A 17053-nucleotide genomic window follows, 5' to 3' on the forward strand; every position below is an offset into this window, starting at 1 on the left:
GAGACAATTTATTTTTGTCTCATGAATATCAAAAAATAGAACACAGCAGAGAAGAGAAAAGCTAACACCAGCATGTATCCTGGTTCGGTTGCCTTGTGCTATGCAACCTACATCCAGTCTCCTCCACAACTATGAAAGAATTTCACTATAGTTAACAGTATTACATACACCAATTTCACAGGATTGACCCAATCCTTTCACACTCAAGTTCTAACCTAACTTGACATTGGCTATGCTAATACATAACTATTGCTCTTAGTGCTAACCCAACTAAGAAATGGATACTTTACAGGTACAAGATACAAGACATAAACATACCTAAAGAAATCTGAAACAAACTCTAGGCTTTTCTCTCAAGTGTTTCACTCAGCCTTTTTCCACTCATGGCTTTTACTTGAGCTTTCTTACAATGCCTTTTCTCACAAGAAATTACAGAAAGATATACATAGAAAAGAACATTACATTCAGTAAAACATGAAGGAGATTGACTTCATCAACAGCCTCTTCGCTATGTGGAAAACCAGATTTGCAAACCTCAGATTGAATTCTTCAGTATTGGCCGAATGCTTCTTTGAAAGAAAGCATTATCCAAGTAGAGGAACTTTCTTTTCAGAACACAACTCTCATACTCTGGTCTTCTCTCCTTGCTTTCTGAATGAACAACAAGCTTCTTTTATCTCCTTGCATGTTGCTTGGTTCTTCTTCCAAGGTCAACACCTTGAGCCTTGAGCTTCACCAACCCACAGATTCACTTTTTCTCCTTAATCCCCAGGTAGAAACTTTCCTTCTGACTTCCTCATCTTGACCGAAAGCCATAAAACAGTAACCATAGAAATCTTCTCATGGTCAACTTGATCTTAGCCCTTGAAAACCAACTTGGTCCCCAAGTCTTGTTTAAGACCGTAGATACACAGCAGAGAAGAACAGAAATCCTCTTTCCCTTGTATCCCATTTCGGATAGATCAGAGAGTTGGGAAGAAGAGATGAAGCCGAGTTGCATGTATGAGGAAATGATTTACCTATAACCTAAGCTTGATTGGTTTGGATTTTCTGATTTAGATTTCTGTGTTTCAAGCTTAATCATTCTCTCTCTTGCTTCTTTGGTGACTAGCTTGGTGAAGAAGCTCTCTCTCTCTCTCTTTCTTACTTTCCTAAAATTCTGATTTGACTTGGTCAGAGAGGAGAGGAACGTTGCACATTGAAAGAGTGAAGACTTCAATCTTACAAGAGAAGCTTTGTGAGATGGATACGGGCTTGGATTGGATTTCCATTAAGCAACCCGTTTTAATTTCTTTGGCTTTGTTTCTTTTGGGCTTCTGATTTTTGCTTTCAGCCCACCAACCTTACTGATTGCTTTTCATTCCATTTGGGCTATGGAATTTTGGCCTACAACAATAAATGATTAGTAATAAGTAAATATAAATAATCAACACTAATTATTTATTTTGCCCAAAAATAATGTTTGTCATCACTAATTAATTTAATTAATTTCTTAACTCAACACTCTCCAACTGTATTTACCTTTCTTTTTTCTTTTTGCTTTAAAATGGTATTTGTTTCCTCAACTACTCTGGACAGAGAGTCATTCGGGATGGATATTGCTGACAGAGAATGAGAGGTCAAATTGCAGCGATAAAGATAATTTGGAAGATCGTTTTATTGATGATAATCCTAATCCGGAGGTTTTCTGCCATTTTCTATTTCCAATAAAAGCACGTTCAATGTTTATCTTTCTCCTATCTTGTTTGTGTGTGTTCCAGTTTCATTTGACTTTTCTCTACTTGATCTTGTATAATTTTTTTTGGAAAAGATATTAATTATTGCAATTGTAGAGTACTTTTAATGGAATTTGAAGCATGTTTTGATGCACTCTTAAATCGAAAGACTTTAAATATAAACAAAGTCAAAACAATACCTTTTTGTCTTTCATTACCTTTACAACTTTTCCAATGTCTTTTGATATTCACAAATGTAGGTAGGTACATTGTTTATGCTTCTGATGATATCAAACCAAAAGGTAAGAAAAGCAAACATTAATGGCTTAAGAAGAAGCATCATTTGGTAGTCAGATGATGATGGTGATGGCGATAATATTATTCAAAAAGCTTTGGAAACTAACAATGTCCTTCAAGATAGCCAGACACATAGGTGATATCACTAATTCTAAATTATAGTTTGTATGCATGCTTGTTTTCTCTACTTTAATGTTTTTTAAATTTTTTAATTTATTCATAATTTTTGTTTCAATGAAACAGGGAAGTAGCTCTGTCGGACAAAAAGAAAGATGTTGGGAATGTTAAAATTTTGAAAAAGAAAAAGAAGGAAAAAAATCAAGAGTTTCTTAATGGGCATTCTATAAAACTAGATCAAAGTAAGTAAGATAAGCCAAAAATTGAGATGACTCTGGATATTTTTGCAGGGGTTTTGTTAATTGATAAATTAATGTATGAAATGGTTTTGTTGATTATAAATTTTGTTTATTGTTGATTTTGTTGTTGTGATGATGTTATTATGAAATTGGATTTCCTTTTTCTCTTTTTTATCGTCCTTAATTTGTCGGGATTGTTGGTAAGAGTCCCTTCTTCTCGAAACTAAATTATAAACGAATCGGTGACTGTTGATACTTTTTGACATGGTTTAATCCGGAATGTGTAGAGAAAATTCTGAACTGTTGCCTTATATATCTTGTCATTTGTTGACACTTGAGAAAATATGTATTATTTGTTCTAGCCTAAACATAGAAAAAATGTATGCCTTCAATATATTTGTTTTTGGGTTTTTGTCAGTTAAATTGGTTCTCTTGTTTGAGGAACTATATAGAAATTAGTTTTTTTTTTAAATAATTTTAGTTATTACTCTATCAATGGTTTTTGTTACCATATGTCATATGGAAGTTCTTTCATTATGTTCATATGATCATATATGGTTGCATGTTGTTGGTGTTGCAAGTGTGAGAAGTGCATGAAGTTAGTCCCACATCAAAGAAAGTAAGGAAAAGTGATGAGTTTATAAGATGAGAGACCCATTAACTTAAAACCTTAAGGTTTTGAGTTGGATGTGGTGTCTTCTCATCTTATGTTCTCTCACTTGATTCCTCCCCGAAATCTCTCCGATAGTCGAGAGCTCCCCACGGTTAACCCAACAAGTGGTATCAGAGCCGATGGTTAATCGGTCTGGTGGTTTTAAGGGGTATTCAAGGTGAAGTATTGAAAGTCTTCCCGACAAAGGTGGTCCAGAGACCGTATCCCACGGTGTTTTGCGGCGGTGTGATGGACGAATACTCATATGTGGAGGAGCTAAAGGGGAGTTGATGCTTGATGTGGAGGCTCACACTTGAGGGGGAGATTGTTAGTGTTGCAAGTGTGAGGAGTTTCTTCTCAGTTGATGATATTTGATCATGAATTTGTATTATTTAGTATTTATTACTCTCTATCTGATTGCTTATTTAGTTTGAACTATGTAGTGTCATCGGAAGAAGAGGAGTTTCTGGAATTAATCTACAATTATAGTCTTTGCTCCCCAAAGAACCACGAAAAAGTGAATGCTCCGTCTATGCTTGAAATCCTTAAAAGAGACAAAAAAAGAGCATGTTTGATGGCGCCGAGACAGCGCTATGGCAAGAACCAGGTTCAATTCAGATGATGAAGATGAGGAGAAGGACATCATAGAATATGGGAGGAAGAACAAATGATGAAGATGAAGATTTAAGGATTAAGGCTGACTAAATCCCCATTTTGGACTCTGATATTCACGCGATTACTTAATTTGGTCCTCGAAATTTAAAATTATCTATATTAGTCCTCCAGATTTAATTCCGGACATCAATATGGTCCCTTAACTCTTTCTGGCGATGACTAGGCAAACGGAGTGCTGAGATGGTACCCTCCCTACCACGCTGGATGATGAGTAAACGACGTCGTTTACCCTTGGTGCTCAAACAAGTCAAAAATGAAGAATAATAGAGGTAAAGAAGAAGAAGAATACTTTATTTTAGGTCTCCATTGTTTCTTCTCCCTTCATATATAAAGCAACGACATTTCTGACTTGTTTGAGTGCCAAGGGTAAACGACGTTGTTTACTCATCATCCAGCGTGACAGGAAGAGTGCTGTCTCATCATTCCGTTTGTCTAGTCATTGTCGAAAAGAGTCGAGGGATTACATTGGTGTCCGGACTTAAATCTGGAGGATAATTGTAGGTAATTTTGAATTTCGAGGACTAAAATGGATAACGTGTGAATTTTAGGGGGCCAAAATGGGGATTTAGTCGATTAAGGCTTTATAATTGCGTATGGACTAATTTGAGTGTTTTAAATAAATTTGGGACACTAATTTGAGTTAAATTCATTGTTTGTCCATGTCAGCTTGCAGCAAACTGCCAAGTTGACACTTGACTACACACATCAGCAATGTTAAAACGACTAATGAAATTTGGACTAACAAAGACTCACGTTTCTGAGAGTAAGAGATACACTTGGTCATTTCAAAAAGTGAAGGACTTAATTAAAGCAAGTTAGAAATTTCAGGGACTATTCAGGGCATTACCTCCAACATTATCACAACCACCAGCACTAACACTACTACCTTCAATGAGCGATGCCCTCTTATGTTCGGATGTTTCCCATAGTAGCCATCCTCTCCTTTCCTCTCTGTTCCTCTCCATAGTCGCCATCTCCTCTCCTCTCCTCTTTTAGCTACACGCAACAATAGCCACAAAGATAGCGTTCTCACAAAAAAAGTTCTCACCAAAAAAATTATGCTCAGAATCCACATAGCCGTCATGGCGACGATCAGAGATTCAGAAGCTAGGAGCACCAAGAGTTGTTTTTAAGAAGCTTCTGACAGAAGCGACAAAGGACATGGGTGTCAAGTGTCTTGATGTTATTCGTTGATGGCATTATGCGCATCTAAGCGTTGACGAAAGTGAAGGGCGAGGTGCTTACACTGGAAGCTAGAGAAGAGCACAAGCCAATCAAGGTAGTCCATGTGCGGTCACCATTATTGCGTGAACGGTGGTTACCAGAAGTCTCCAATAACAGTAGTGCGACTACAATGGTGAATGTGATAAGAGAAAGAAATTAGATAAAAATGGTAGAAAGCAAGAGAAGAGGTTGCAAAAAGTAAAGATGAAGAAGGAAATCAGATAAAATGAGGATGAATTTTGTGGTGTAAAAAAAAAAAATTTTTACACTTGTAAAATTGTCGTGACACACTTATAAAATAGACATGTAATGGATTGAACGATTCCAAATTTTTAAAATTGATGTTGACACTATTCCATCAATTGTCGCTCACAGTTTTGCAGACAGATTAATAATTTTTTTTTATCGAGGCAAATTCATAAGTTTATTAAAAAAATAGTGTTTTATAATAATTTATTGTGTATTGGACTTATTACATTTGGATCAATATATTTGTTTTTCATCTGATTGTGGGCTTGTAAATATAATAATGGAATTGGATACTGTATGCTACATTTAGATAGATTTTTGCTCCATGAGATGAATTTATTCTTAAAAATTATATAATTTATTTCATCTATTTTTTTATTATAAAGTTTCAGTAATAGTAATTTATTTATATATTGTTTATTTATATAATTATTAATAGATAAAAAAAACGAAAAAGAATAATTTACAAGAGGTGTAAATATAATTTAATCTCACCTTAAAATTTATAATTTCAAGTCATTTATTTATAATTAAACATATTTTTGTTCCCAATAACATATTTCTTGCAAACTCTTCTAAAATATGTATGAATATTATTGAATTGGTAAAAACTGTGATATGAGAAATCCAAGAAAACGGTCTTTATTAATGTATATTTTATATTTTTTTATATCACCACAAATAAAGAATTGTTAGAATTATTTTTGTTTTTTTTTAAATATTGCTCTATTTCAAACACCAATTATTTAGAACATGGTTCAATTGATCATAATCGAAAATAAATGAAAGCAAACAAAATTGGTGTTCAACAACATACGAATATTTTCATGATTTTAGATATTTGATTATTGATTTTTTTTTTCGGAAAGATATATGAAAAAATGGATTAATATTGATTCGATCTTATTCAATTTATCGTTATGGTTAAACTCATAAATTGTGCTAGACAAATTAAAATACTTAGCCAAGTTAATTAGTTTTCTTACTCCTATATATTTATGTGACAAAGACTGACAATTTTATTATTGTGCGTCTATTTTAAAATTTAGTATCAAAATGTCACCTTTTTTTAATTAATTATTCAGATGTCATTTCCTATATTATGATAATTAATTATAGCTAAAAAAAATAATAAATCTATTGTCTTCTTAATAAAAGAGTCATATTTAAATAATTAATTTAAAAAATAATATTTTAATAATATTTTTTTAAAATAGCACATTAGTAAAAAAACCTACAAAAGCCGAAAAAATGGTGAATTAGAATTGATGATAACTTTTTTTTGGACAATGATAATAAATTAATTTTATATTTAGGGTTAAGTACGATTTTGGTCCCTAACATAGAGGTCGAAAATTTATTTTGTCCCCAACTTTTTTTTCGTTACAAAATGGTCTCGAAGGTTTCAGTTTGTTTTAAAATTGTCATTCGGACGAAAATATCCTTCCCCTTCTTTCCCAAAATCACCCAGAAACAAAAGCAAAACCTGAAGCGGAAGAACAGCAAAAGCAGCAAAAATGAAACAACAACAACTAGACGAAGAAGAAGAAGAAGAACAATAAATCATGCATACAGTTAACCATTAACAGAAATTCAATAACTTAAGCTAATTCTATCAAACATAAGCTAATTCAACAACAACAACAATAATTCAGTAGCAACTTTTAGCAATTCAATAACCTAAGCTAATTCTATCATACCCACCTAAAATCAACTAACAGAAAATCAAAATCTAGCTAAATTAATCTAGAATCAAATCAAGGAACTAACACTAATAAAAAACAGAAATTGAAAGCAAAATGGTAACCTGAATTATGAAAATAGAAAATAGAAAAGAGGGGACAGGGGAGGCAGTAATGGAGCGTCGGCAGTCTGGGCATGACGGGAAGGGGCTGGAAGGAGGGGAACGAGCAGTGGTGGCTCTGGTTCCTTCTGCGATAGGGATTGAGGGAGGCAGAGGCGAGATGGCACGAACGAACAGTGGGGAAGAATAGCTCCACGTTGCTGTGCGGTGGTGAAGTAGGAGAGGCTCACCTGGCGATGAGCTTTGGTTCTAGGAGATCCGAGACAAGAAAGGAGAGAAGGAGGAGAGAGGGTCACGATTGCTCTGGGGTAAGCGTGAAGGGGAGAGGAGCAACGGCGGCGGCGAGGAGCAGCGACGACGGCGAGGAGCAGCGACGACGGCGAGGATCAGTGGTGGTGGCCCTTTCCCTTCCCCTTCCCTTCTCCACCTTTCCTTCCCCCTCTTCTGCGCGCGCGCGTCCGTGATTCCCTTCCCCCTTTCCTTATTCAACGTTTTGTGTTTTTTTAATTAGGAGTATTTTCGGAATAAAAATTAAAAATTTGGTAAAAATGACGATTTTAAAATAAACTGAAACCTTCGAGACTATTTTGTAGCGAAAAAAATGTTAGAAACGAAATAAACTTTCAATCCCTACATTAGGGACCAAAATTATACTTAACCCTTATATTTATTATTTTTTATAAGCCCACAACTACATGAAGCAACATATCCACCCAATGTAGTAAGCCCAACACATAATAAATTATTATAAAATACTATCATACTTATTTTTTAATGGAGCTATTAATCTACCTGCAAAAAATGAAAGTACTTATGAATTATCCGTGTCTACATCAATTCCGAAATTTTAGAATTGTTCAGTCTGCCGTCCTAAAAATATGACACGAATATTTTACAGGTGTAGAAATTTTTTTATTTCAAAACCATAACATTCACCTAAAATGAAATGTGAATATGATAGAATATCATTTGTATATTTCGTATGTCATATTAGTATATTCCGTTAGTGAATGAGGTTTTTTTTAACGATTGGAGATTTCTGTAGCGTTTTTACATATTTAGGGAGGTATTTTTGTGGTTAACAAAAGTGAGAGTCATTTTTGTCAATGTTTTGATAATTTAAAAGCGAAATTGATATAATTTACTCTTTCATGACTTTACAAATCGCTTAATTTTGTAAGAGTAAGGCTATTTGACTTATAAAATTTAATATTTTTTTATCAAAATTAAATTTTAAATTGTGAATTTTAAATAATAAATTTTAATAATACAAAAATAAAATATTGATCTAAAGTGTTAGTGAATATTGACAAAAATAATATGTAGAATAAAATTTTATTTTCTTATATAATCCTTTGCCCAGTCACCAAAAAAAATATAATCCTTTGCATATATATTTTTTTTATGACATAATCCTTTGCATATTTGATCGAAAATATTTGTACTGATGAAAAAACTTGCATGCATTTATATTTCGTGCTACCTATTGATGAGTATTGAACCAGGAGAGATTGGTATTTATGAGAAATTGGAAAACAGCAGGGGTGATGATGAGTGGATGGAGAGAACAATTTGATTCTAAAGTTTGAATTGGCCCATCAGCTAGCACCTAGGATCTCCAGCGTAGAAGCAGCATGCTCTTTAAGGAATTTGTGACGAAAAACACTTCACAACTGAATCAACAAATTTCAGGAATAAATGTAATTAGTCTTTGCTCAAATTTAATCACGACTCACAGCTTTTGTCTTTGTACCAAGCAACACATAATTTTCATTACTGTTGCGTGTTGACGTTGACAAGAGAATGGCAGCTATCTCTTCTCATTCCGTTACTAGTTTCTAAATCAAGTACGTTGTTCTTGGAACCTTGTTTTAAATATACAAGATCATCAACTACAAACGTGGCTGTTATCCCTTTAATGAATGTGGTAAAGGCAATGTTTAATATTGTTGCTGGTGTAGTGGTGTGCGCCTAGTATAGCTTCTGTACCAATTAAGTGTATTGCTAACGATGAAAAATAACTTACTCGCTTTTGTAAAAGAGAGTTTCTGAAAAACCAAAACAAGGTGATATAGTATGAAAAAAATGCAATATACGAAGGCTTCGTTTTCTCCCTTTTCTTTTATTTGTGTTGGCTATGGCTGGAGATTCCCATTGAGTAAAGAAATGATGAGAAACAGTACTGGGGAAGTTAAAAGAATAATATAATTGCAAAAGGTATGAGGACTCAGGAGGGGCAAAAGGGTCTGCCCAAACGAGCCTTATGGCTAGGGATGGTGAAGTGTCTGATCCGTCCTTGCTGCTCCCTGAGATAGCCTTGGCAGAGGAAGGCTTTGGAGAAGGTGTCCTCGACCTTCCTGTCAACGTCGTGGACAAAGACGTCGGTCTCGCCCTGCTCCTTGTTCCTGGCAATCAAGCCAGCCGTGTAGATGGCGCTCATCCTGCCAGGCGCCCCTTCGAAGTAGCCGGTGGGTGCATCCACCATGATCACATCCCACTCAATGTCGTAAACCTCGCTCGGAAAGCCTTTGTGTGCCAGCTGGCACTTGGAGAACCTGGGGTCGCTCACCTTCTTGCACTCATCCTCCTCCATTCCAATCTTGATGAGATCGTCCGCCTGGTGGACCTTGGTGTCATAGGCCACGTGGTACGACTCCAAGCCGGGAATCCTCTGCTGGATTTGGTCGATCCAGGCCTTGTCCTCCTCCAGGAACACGGTGCGCCCGCCGTAGTTGAGGGACGTCCACATGAGGCTGTCGTGGCCCAGGCCGAACACGAGGAAGTTGCAGGGTGATTTCTTCTGCAGGACTCTGGCTGACACTGAGATCTCCTGGAGGGTCTGCTGAGGGGTGATGTTCGTCGTCGCGTAGTGGATCACGGCGTTCACCAGAGATGGAGGGGCTTTGCTGCATGTCGGAGTCAATGGCGCCACTGACGGGCACGCCACTACTGTTGCGCTCTCTGCTTCTCTGCCTTGCGCTTCTTCTGTAGCAGAGCTAGCTCTTCTTGTGTTTGACTTTGATGAATTGAAGGAGGATATGGTTGACCGGAATATCAACACGAAGAGGACCAAAAATCCAAGGCACAGAAGTGATACCTTCAGAGTGCCTGTGAATTGCGTTTTGGATCTCATGCTTCAATTTATGGATACAACTATAAATTAACGAGCCAACGTGACCGGCGGCGGCCCGGCGGGGGTTGGGTTTACGATGGCCAGAGCAGGAACGTCTTTTAAGTTAAGGGTTGGTAGATGTCAGTTTAATTTAAAGATGGAATTCGGGCAATTTGTATGCAGATTAACACGCGTTGGAACTCTGAATTTGCTTCAGAGTAAAGGGAAGCAAAGGTGGTGACAAAGAGACCGAGGGTGGAAAATGATATTTATACTATGAGAAATACTATAGAATTAGTAGAATTTATTGATTTTACACAATAATAATATTTAAAAATATAGAAGAAATATATATTATTAAATTAAAAAATATTAGATTAATAGTTAAAATTATTTGATAAAAATAATAAATTTTACTAATTTTAATTTTTTTTATATTATTTTAGATTTTATTTTATATGTTTATTTTTATTGTATTTCTTTTGTTTAACAGAAAAAAATATAAATTTATTATACATAACTTAATAATTTTCGATTGTAAGATTTAAAAAAAAACATTTCACCAAAATTAGTATAAATATTATTATTGTTTGGATAAAAAAAATTAGAGTAAAGTATAATTTTTGTCCTTAAAGTTTGATAAAAGTTTTAAAAGTATCCTTAAATTTTATTTTATTTCAATTTTGTCCCGAAAATTTTCGATTTGCATCAAATATATCACTGGCGGTTAATTTTTAAAAAAATTTAAGATCAATTAAATAATAATTTTATAAGAACAACCATCAACACAAGTAAATCAAGTATAATTTTTATGCATTATTATTAAATTAGTTTTAAATTTTTTAAAAATTTAACCGTCAAAAATATATTTGATATAAATCGAAAACTTTAGAATAAAATTAAAATAAAATAAAAATATTTTAAAATTTTTTACCAAACTTTAAGAATATATACTTTACCCAAAAAAATTATATAGTAGGATAATGCACGAGATTTATAGTCATGATGACTCATATGTATTACCTACCGTGTCTTTTACTAAAGAGATCAATTATCATTAGGTGGAGGGAGCCACACCTACCGTTTGTTGTGCTGGTGTTGGTGCTAATTGAATAATAGTAACTAATGGAATCTTAAGGGATTTTTTTGTCTGACAAGTTAATATTAGTTATAATTATTATTATTATATAAAAGAAACGGGCCAGATAAAATGACAGAGATGGTTGAGATCTTGAGAAACATGATCACATTCATATCCTTATTTCAATCATACATGACCATTAAAAAAGGTTAAACAAATTTGTTCCCATGATGATTTGACGAAAAAAAAAAGAACAAAAAAAAAAAAAAACAGCTACTAACGTGCATTATGTGCTCCTAAAATATTGGCTGTAGTTGGTAGAACAACAGAGAGGTTGAATAATTGACATTTATAAACCACTTTCCCTTTTTATACATACCATAATATGATATAAAAATATCAAATGAAACAAGAATGAAAATGACACCGTGGAGGTTTGGACATTTGATTTTATTCAAAAAAAAATATTTATATGCATAAAAAAAATCTACTATCGTATTTTTTATATATAAATATACATTTTAATTTATCGTTTAATATTTATTTTATATTTAATATATATTTTATAATAATAATTAATTTTAATATACACATAATATAATTATTTATTCAAACACAAAATAGATAAAATGTTTTATAAAATTTCTTTCATATTTAACGTGCATATTTGTGATGTTTTTTGCAATAATATATGATAGTAAAAACTTTATTGTTTTTTATATTATTATTATTATACACATTTGATTAAAAACTTTAAAACTGTAAACAACAAAATAAAAAATGAAGAATGCTAAAAGAAGGCTTTAAATGAAAGAAATTATTAATTTTCTTATATTAGAAGAGTGAGAAGATCAAATAGGGCTATTTTTCATGAATGGTGAAGATTAAAACAAAAGTCATATGACATTTTGATACTAACCAATAGGGTAGCACAAATCCGAAATCAAACCTATATGTTCAACTAACTCTAAAAATGACCAGGATACATCCTCTACTCCTTAATGAAAAAAGCTACTCCATATCACTTTTTATTCTAAATAAAATCAAGACTCAAGAGATTCAGTCGACTTATAATTACTTAATTAGTCCTATTCTACTTTATACAATCCTCTCTAGCCTATAATACCCTGGACCTCTGCACAGGCTTGTTGGTGAATAGTGATTCCAATCCAAAGCACGAAATTCTTCGGCTACAGAGAGTGGAAATCATACAATAGCTGTGGAATAGGTTTCAAACAAATAAGATAGGATCATCTTATAGTCCCCAGATTGAAATCCAGTATTGTGATCAATCATGTAAGGAACCTGTAAAAGACAATTTTCATATTTGAGTAGAGAGAAATTAAAAATCTTTTGCAATCTTCCTTCTTACCATTTTGTGTTCTGTTGTCAATATATATATATATTTTCATTATTGGACATAACCACCTACTTGCTTAAGGTCGTCCACGCTAATGGTATAGCCCTATAGGGCAGCAAACCCACTGTAAAACTTCAATTTCCAATTTTGAACAAACAACCAACGTATCTGGAAGCATACGGATCTAATTTCAGTTAAACTGGTAAGCAATTTTGTTGATCTAAATCTGACCTCTTTAGATCCGGAAGCATCCAAAAGTAACTTAATCTGACGAGATCCTTCTCCAACATTTTGTAGAGTGTAAGGAAGTTCCAATTCACACAATGCCTCACGAACAATTCGTGCATACTGTAGGGTGCAATTTTACATCTGTTTAGTTTGAGAAGAAAAACAAGAATACAAAATAATAACAGGCCATAACTTCAACACAATTATGTGGATTTGTTCTGTCCATCATAGTTGAATTTAAACAAAGGAAACTACGGTCAAACAACACTAGCTCTCTTTCCATACCACAGTCTAGGCCAAGTGGAAACTAAAAAACAAGTTTGAGTGTCTGCATTTGCATTTCCTCCACAAACTAGAGATAGAAAATTATTATCTTACTGGATTATTTTCGTATGAGAAGAGCTCCAACTTCCCTGGAGGAATGTCAAGCCTGGAACGTTCCCAAAGGGTCATTCCCCTACCTGCTCGAAGTATTGTTGGCATCCATCCAGTAAAAATAGTGCTGGACAAGAGTAACTTACCGTTTATTCGGGTACAGTTAAATTAAATTGATAAAAAAAAAAATTTTAATGAAAGTATTTTTTTTTATTTTTTAGCGTGTGGTAAATTTCTAGTAATAAAAATAAAAATACTAGAAAAATAAAAATAAGATTTTTTTTTTAAAAATTCACCCAAACAATTTCTATTAAGGGAAAAAATAAAAGCCAACTTTAATTTTATCCTCATCAAAACCATGGAGCAACGACTGGTACAATTAGTCTTGTAAATGTTGACATCTCTTTAACTCTTTGTATTAAGATTTAAGACTTACAATCATTACACGGTTGCTTTGTGATTTGCCCAAGATTGGAAGACACTGTTTATGTAAGTATTCCTTAGCTGGGAAAACACTGCTCAGGGACTACCTTAACTCGTTCATGTGCATATTAAATTAAGATATTCTAGTCTACTGTAAATCGATAACAACGATGGTTTGAAATTAATAGATCTAATTAATGACATCCAAAACAAGAATTGTATCAGATACCTCTCCAGTAAACCCAATGATGGACTTCTACCTTCTCCATATCGCTCAAACAAGTATTTCACGATATCACCTACAACAAGACACGAAGAATTAAATAAAAGGGAAGAAGCCATGCAGAATCAGGTCGAGTTAAAGGCTACGTTGCATACTTGCATTTAGTAACCTAGCAAATCTATTAACACAAATCTGTATACAACACTCAATGGATTGAATTAGTTAATATGATTTACTAATACAACTAAGAAAAAAAAAAGTGAAACTTCATGCAAGAAATCTGGAGATGAAAAATAAGTTGTTAACATGGTCTCCTCAAACCAGTTAAAGGAACCGCAAATGTTGGTGATTTATGACACTGCGACTATACAGATAAGCAGCAACTACTTGGAGAAAGAAGAGAGATAGAGCTTCCTCACGTACCACTTTCATACATAGAAACACCACAATTTTGATCAATGAGGAAAGGAAACCTACAAAAGAATGTCACAGAAGCAAATTCAAAATAAATATGATATTTGAAAAGAAAAGAAGAGCATCAAACTATTACACTTGCATTAAATATGTTGTGAAATGCACGCAACAAAAGATTTTTAAAAAGAAATCAAAATGAACATCTGGAACAAGTTTTTTCTTTTTCTTTTTTTTAAAAAAAGGAAAAAGAAAAAAAGAAAGGGCATATACTTAAAAATTAATAGACATATGGTATACTCTGAAAGTTGCTTTTAGATTATCGATATTCAGCTATACTGCAATAAAATCATCAACCAATAAGAAATGATATGACACGGGGAATCACATACTGCTCTTTGCCACCAGTTCTTCTTACCACCTCTCTGTGTCTTACAGAACCCTTAGGACAAGGATAAACCTATTTGAATTGATATCACCAAAAGGGTTAATATTAGCCGAACTGATTGATAAAAGTGAACTTAAATCAATTTCGTCATGTCACAACTCTCAACTAAAAATATTTTAATTCATTGACTGTAATTAAGTTCTCATACAAAAAGGAAGTATCAAATCGTTCTGTTTTGCTCTAATCAGTTACTCTGTTTGACAAAAAAAAAATCAATAATCAATTAAATGAGTGCCGGTCATGTTTATATTCATGCAATTCCTTTTAATGAAAACAAAGTCAAGAGTTTGTTTTCATATTTCAATGTTTTCTAATTCTAGGATTTTGTGAAAGATAAATTAATAACAAAATATAAATTTTTATTATTTTCACCGATTTTACTTTTTCTTCATAAACTAATGAAAACGAATACGCAAGGCACTAAGGCAACAAGGCCCGTTAATAAACAGGGTCGTAACTGGTAAGTGTATGTGACTATGTGCATAGAAAAAAAGAAAGGAAGCTGTATGTGACCATATGATGTATCTGAAGCTAACCTCCACAGAAAGATCTAGTTCAGTCAAGGCCTCCCGTACCCTTCTACAAAAGGGGCATGCCTCTGTTGACAAACAATGTTTCAGCTTTCAAGATTTAATATTGGACAAGTACAAACTTTAATGATAAATTCACAACAATCACAAGGGTTCGGATGAGAACTGGTACAGTAAATATTAACATTGAGTGAGAGTGTGAGACCAAGAGCGGGGCTTAGCAATAATATAATGTTCTCAAAAGAAATAAATCAATATCTTGTAGAACGTTGTGCAGTATAAGTAAATGAAATTATTAGCAATAGCATGTGAGGATTGCTGGAAAACATGTAGCTAAAGTGGAAGAAGCATACCAAATTCAAAAAGCTGCAGATTAACAGGAAGATTTGAGGTGATGGGAGTGTTGAGTGAAGTGTGACGTTTGGATTTTGTTCCCCATGGAAATCTTGAGAGGGTAGCCAAGGAAGATGTTGCCACCTGCCATTCGACATATGAATTAAATTTTGGACGTGAAAATGAAATAGGGAGGAAGAAGTGGGATTGTTGACCTCGAAAGTGAAATTGCGTTGTTTAGAAGGATCTCCTCCCTGTGAATGTGTAAGAGACAGCAACAACATTACAACATGTCATTGAAGGAACAAAGCATAAGGATAAGGGTATTATCGGAGTGAGTGGAGTGAAGTTACAGAGAAAAGCTTGAGCAGAGGACATAGAAAAGCGAGAAAGCTTGTGTTTGTGGGGGGAGACGGCTCCGTGCCCGAGTTTGATTTAGCTGCAACTCTGAATCTCTGGGAAGGGGAGGGAACTTGGAGAGGTTTGAAGTCTGAGGAGAAGAGAATTGGAGTTGCTAAGCCAATGCAATTGGGAGAAGATGAAGAACGGGGAAGAAAGTTGGAGGGGGAGCACCACAACGACATGATTTGGCCACACCCTTACGTATCTGTGAATCTGTGTTGTCGTCTCGTGTGCACTTGATGGATCAAGTTCTCATTCTTATTTCAATTATTATCCAGTTGGTTTGGAATTGTGTTATCCCTAAGGGTGGCAACTAGGGTGTTCAAATCTAAACCGATCTAAATTAAATTGTTCATCCAATCCAATCCAAACCGAAAATCGATTAAAACCACACTAATTCGAATTTGATTGGATCTTATTTTTTGTAAACCGTTGGATCGGATCGGATTTTGGATCTACTTTTCACAACCGATCCAATCCAAACCGCACAATGTGTTATAATATTATTATTTTATTATTATGTTTACAATTATACTTATAACATATTCAATTTGTTATACATTTTTATATTTTTCATGTATTATTATTATTTAATAGATGTTTTATGTTCAAAATGTGATTTATTTATTTATTTTAAGTAACCTATCATTTTATTTCTATTGTTATGTTATCGTTGGTTTTTTAAGATATTGTTAAGACTTGCTATGTTATTGTTGATTATTTTAAATTTGATGTTGAGACTTGTTATATATATTTAATTTTTTTAATTTACAAAACCGCAAATCCAATCCAATCCAAACCGCTCAAAATTGGATCGGATCGGATTGGATTTTTTTAAAAAGATCATCCAATCCAAACCGCACCGCAAGTAAACATAGTGTTCGGATCGGATGAGTTTTTGACTCAAAACCGATCCAAACCGCACCGCGAACACCCCTAGTGGCAACATCCGGGAATTCTCTCAATTGTTAAAAAAATTGAGAGTGTAAAGTGTGATCTTTTATCTTTCATTGTTCTCTCTTTCATATTTATTTTTGGTCCCACTTATAAAATTAATGGTGAGAGATCACACTTTACTCTCTCAATTGTTAAAAAAAATTGAGAGGATCCATTCCCGGCAACATCCACCCTATTTGCGGCTACTCAATCCGACTC

The 17053-nt window shown here is 33.9% G+C and overlaps 2 protein-coding genes across 4 annotated transcripts; both read right to left on the minus strand.

Annotated features, from left to right (window-relative positions):
* Window positions 1–9078: 9078 nt before the first annotated feature.
* Window positions 9079–10322, minus strand: LOC107645079 (glucuronoxylan 4-O-methyltransferase 3). The gene has a single exon (XM_016349107.3). It carries the CDS (start codon window positions 10103–10105, stop codon window positions 9200–9202), a length of 906 nt encoding a protein of 301 aa, XP_016204593.1. The 5' UTR covers window positions 10106–10322; the 3' UTR covers window positions 9079–9199.
* Window positions 10323–12029: 1707 nt separating this feature from the next.
* LOC107645078 (Thioredoxin family protein) lies at window positions 12030–16167 on the minus strand. 3 transcript variants are annotated; one of them, XM_016349106.3, is made up of 10 exons: window positions 15850–16167; window positions 15712–15750; window positions 15517–15640; window positions 15170–15231; window positions 14578–14645; window positions 14198–14247; window positions 13781–13850; window positions 13132–13255; window positions 12757–12873; window positions 12030–12470 (listed from the first exon to the last, which is right to left on the minus strand). In XM_016349106.3, exons 1-10 carry the CDS (start codon window positions 16078–16080, stop codon window positions 12372–12374), a joined length of 984 nt encoding a protein of 327 aa, XP_016204592.1. In that variant the 5' UTR covers window positions 16081–16167; the 3' UTR covers window positions 12030–12371. The 3 variants fall into 3 exon arrangements, with proteins under 3 accessions (XP_016204592.1, XP_088354463.1, XP_016204590.1); XM_088498337.1 differs by having other exon boundaries at window positions 12030–12616; window positions 12651–12873; window positions 15850–16163; XM_016349104.3 differs by lacking the exon at window positions 12030–12470 and having other exon boundaries at window positions 12571–12873; window positions 15850–16163.
* Between the last annotated feature and the right edge of the window lie 886 nt (window positions 16168–17053).

The sequence above is a fragment of the Arachis ipaensis genome, chromosome B9, assembly GCF_059453495.1.
Source record: "Arachis ipaensis isolate K30076 ecotype BB chromosome B9, ASM5945349v1, whole genome shotgun sequence".
NCBI lineage: Eukaryota > Viridiplantae > Streptophyta > Magnoliopsida > Fabales > Fabaceae > Arachis > Arachis ipaensis.

What these genes read in the sequence shown, in the direction of transcription:
- LOC107645078 (XM_088498337.1), bottom strand. Translation starts at nt 16,080, where the DNA reads ATGTCGTTGTGGTGCTCCCCCTCCAACTTTCTTCCCCGTTCTTCATCT. An exon ending in CTCTGCTCAAGCTTTTCTCT is followed by an intron (nt 15,751 to 15,849) that starts GTAACTTCACTC and finishes ACACATTCACAG; the next exon opens with GGAGGAGATCCTTCTAAACA. An exon ending in AGAACTGGTGGCAAAGAGCA is followed by an intron (nt 14,248 to 14,577) that starts GTATGTGATTCC and finishes ATTCTTTTGTAG; the next exon opens with GTTTCCTTTCCTCATTGATC.
- LOC107645079 (XM_016349107.3), bottom strand. Translation starts at nt 10,105, where the DNA reads ATGAGATCCAAAACGCAATTCACAGGCACTCTGAAGGTATCACTTCTG.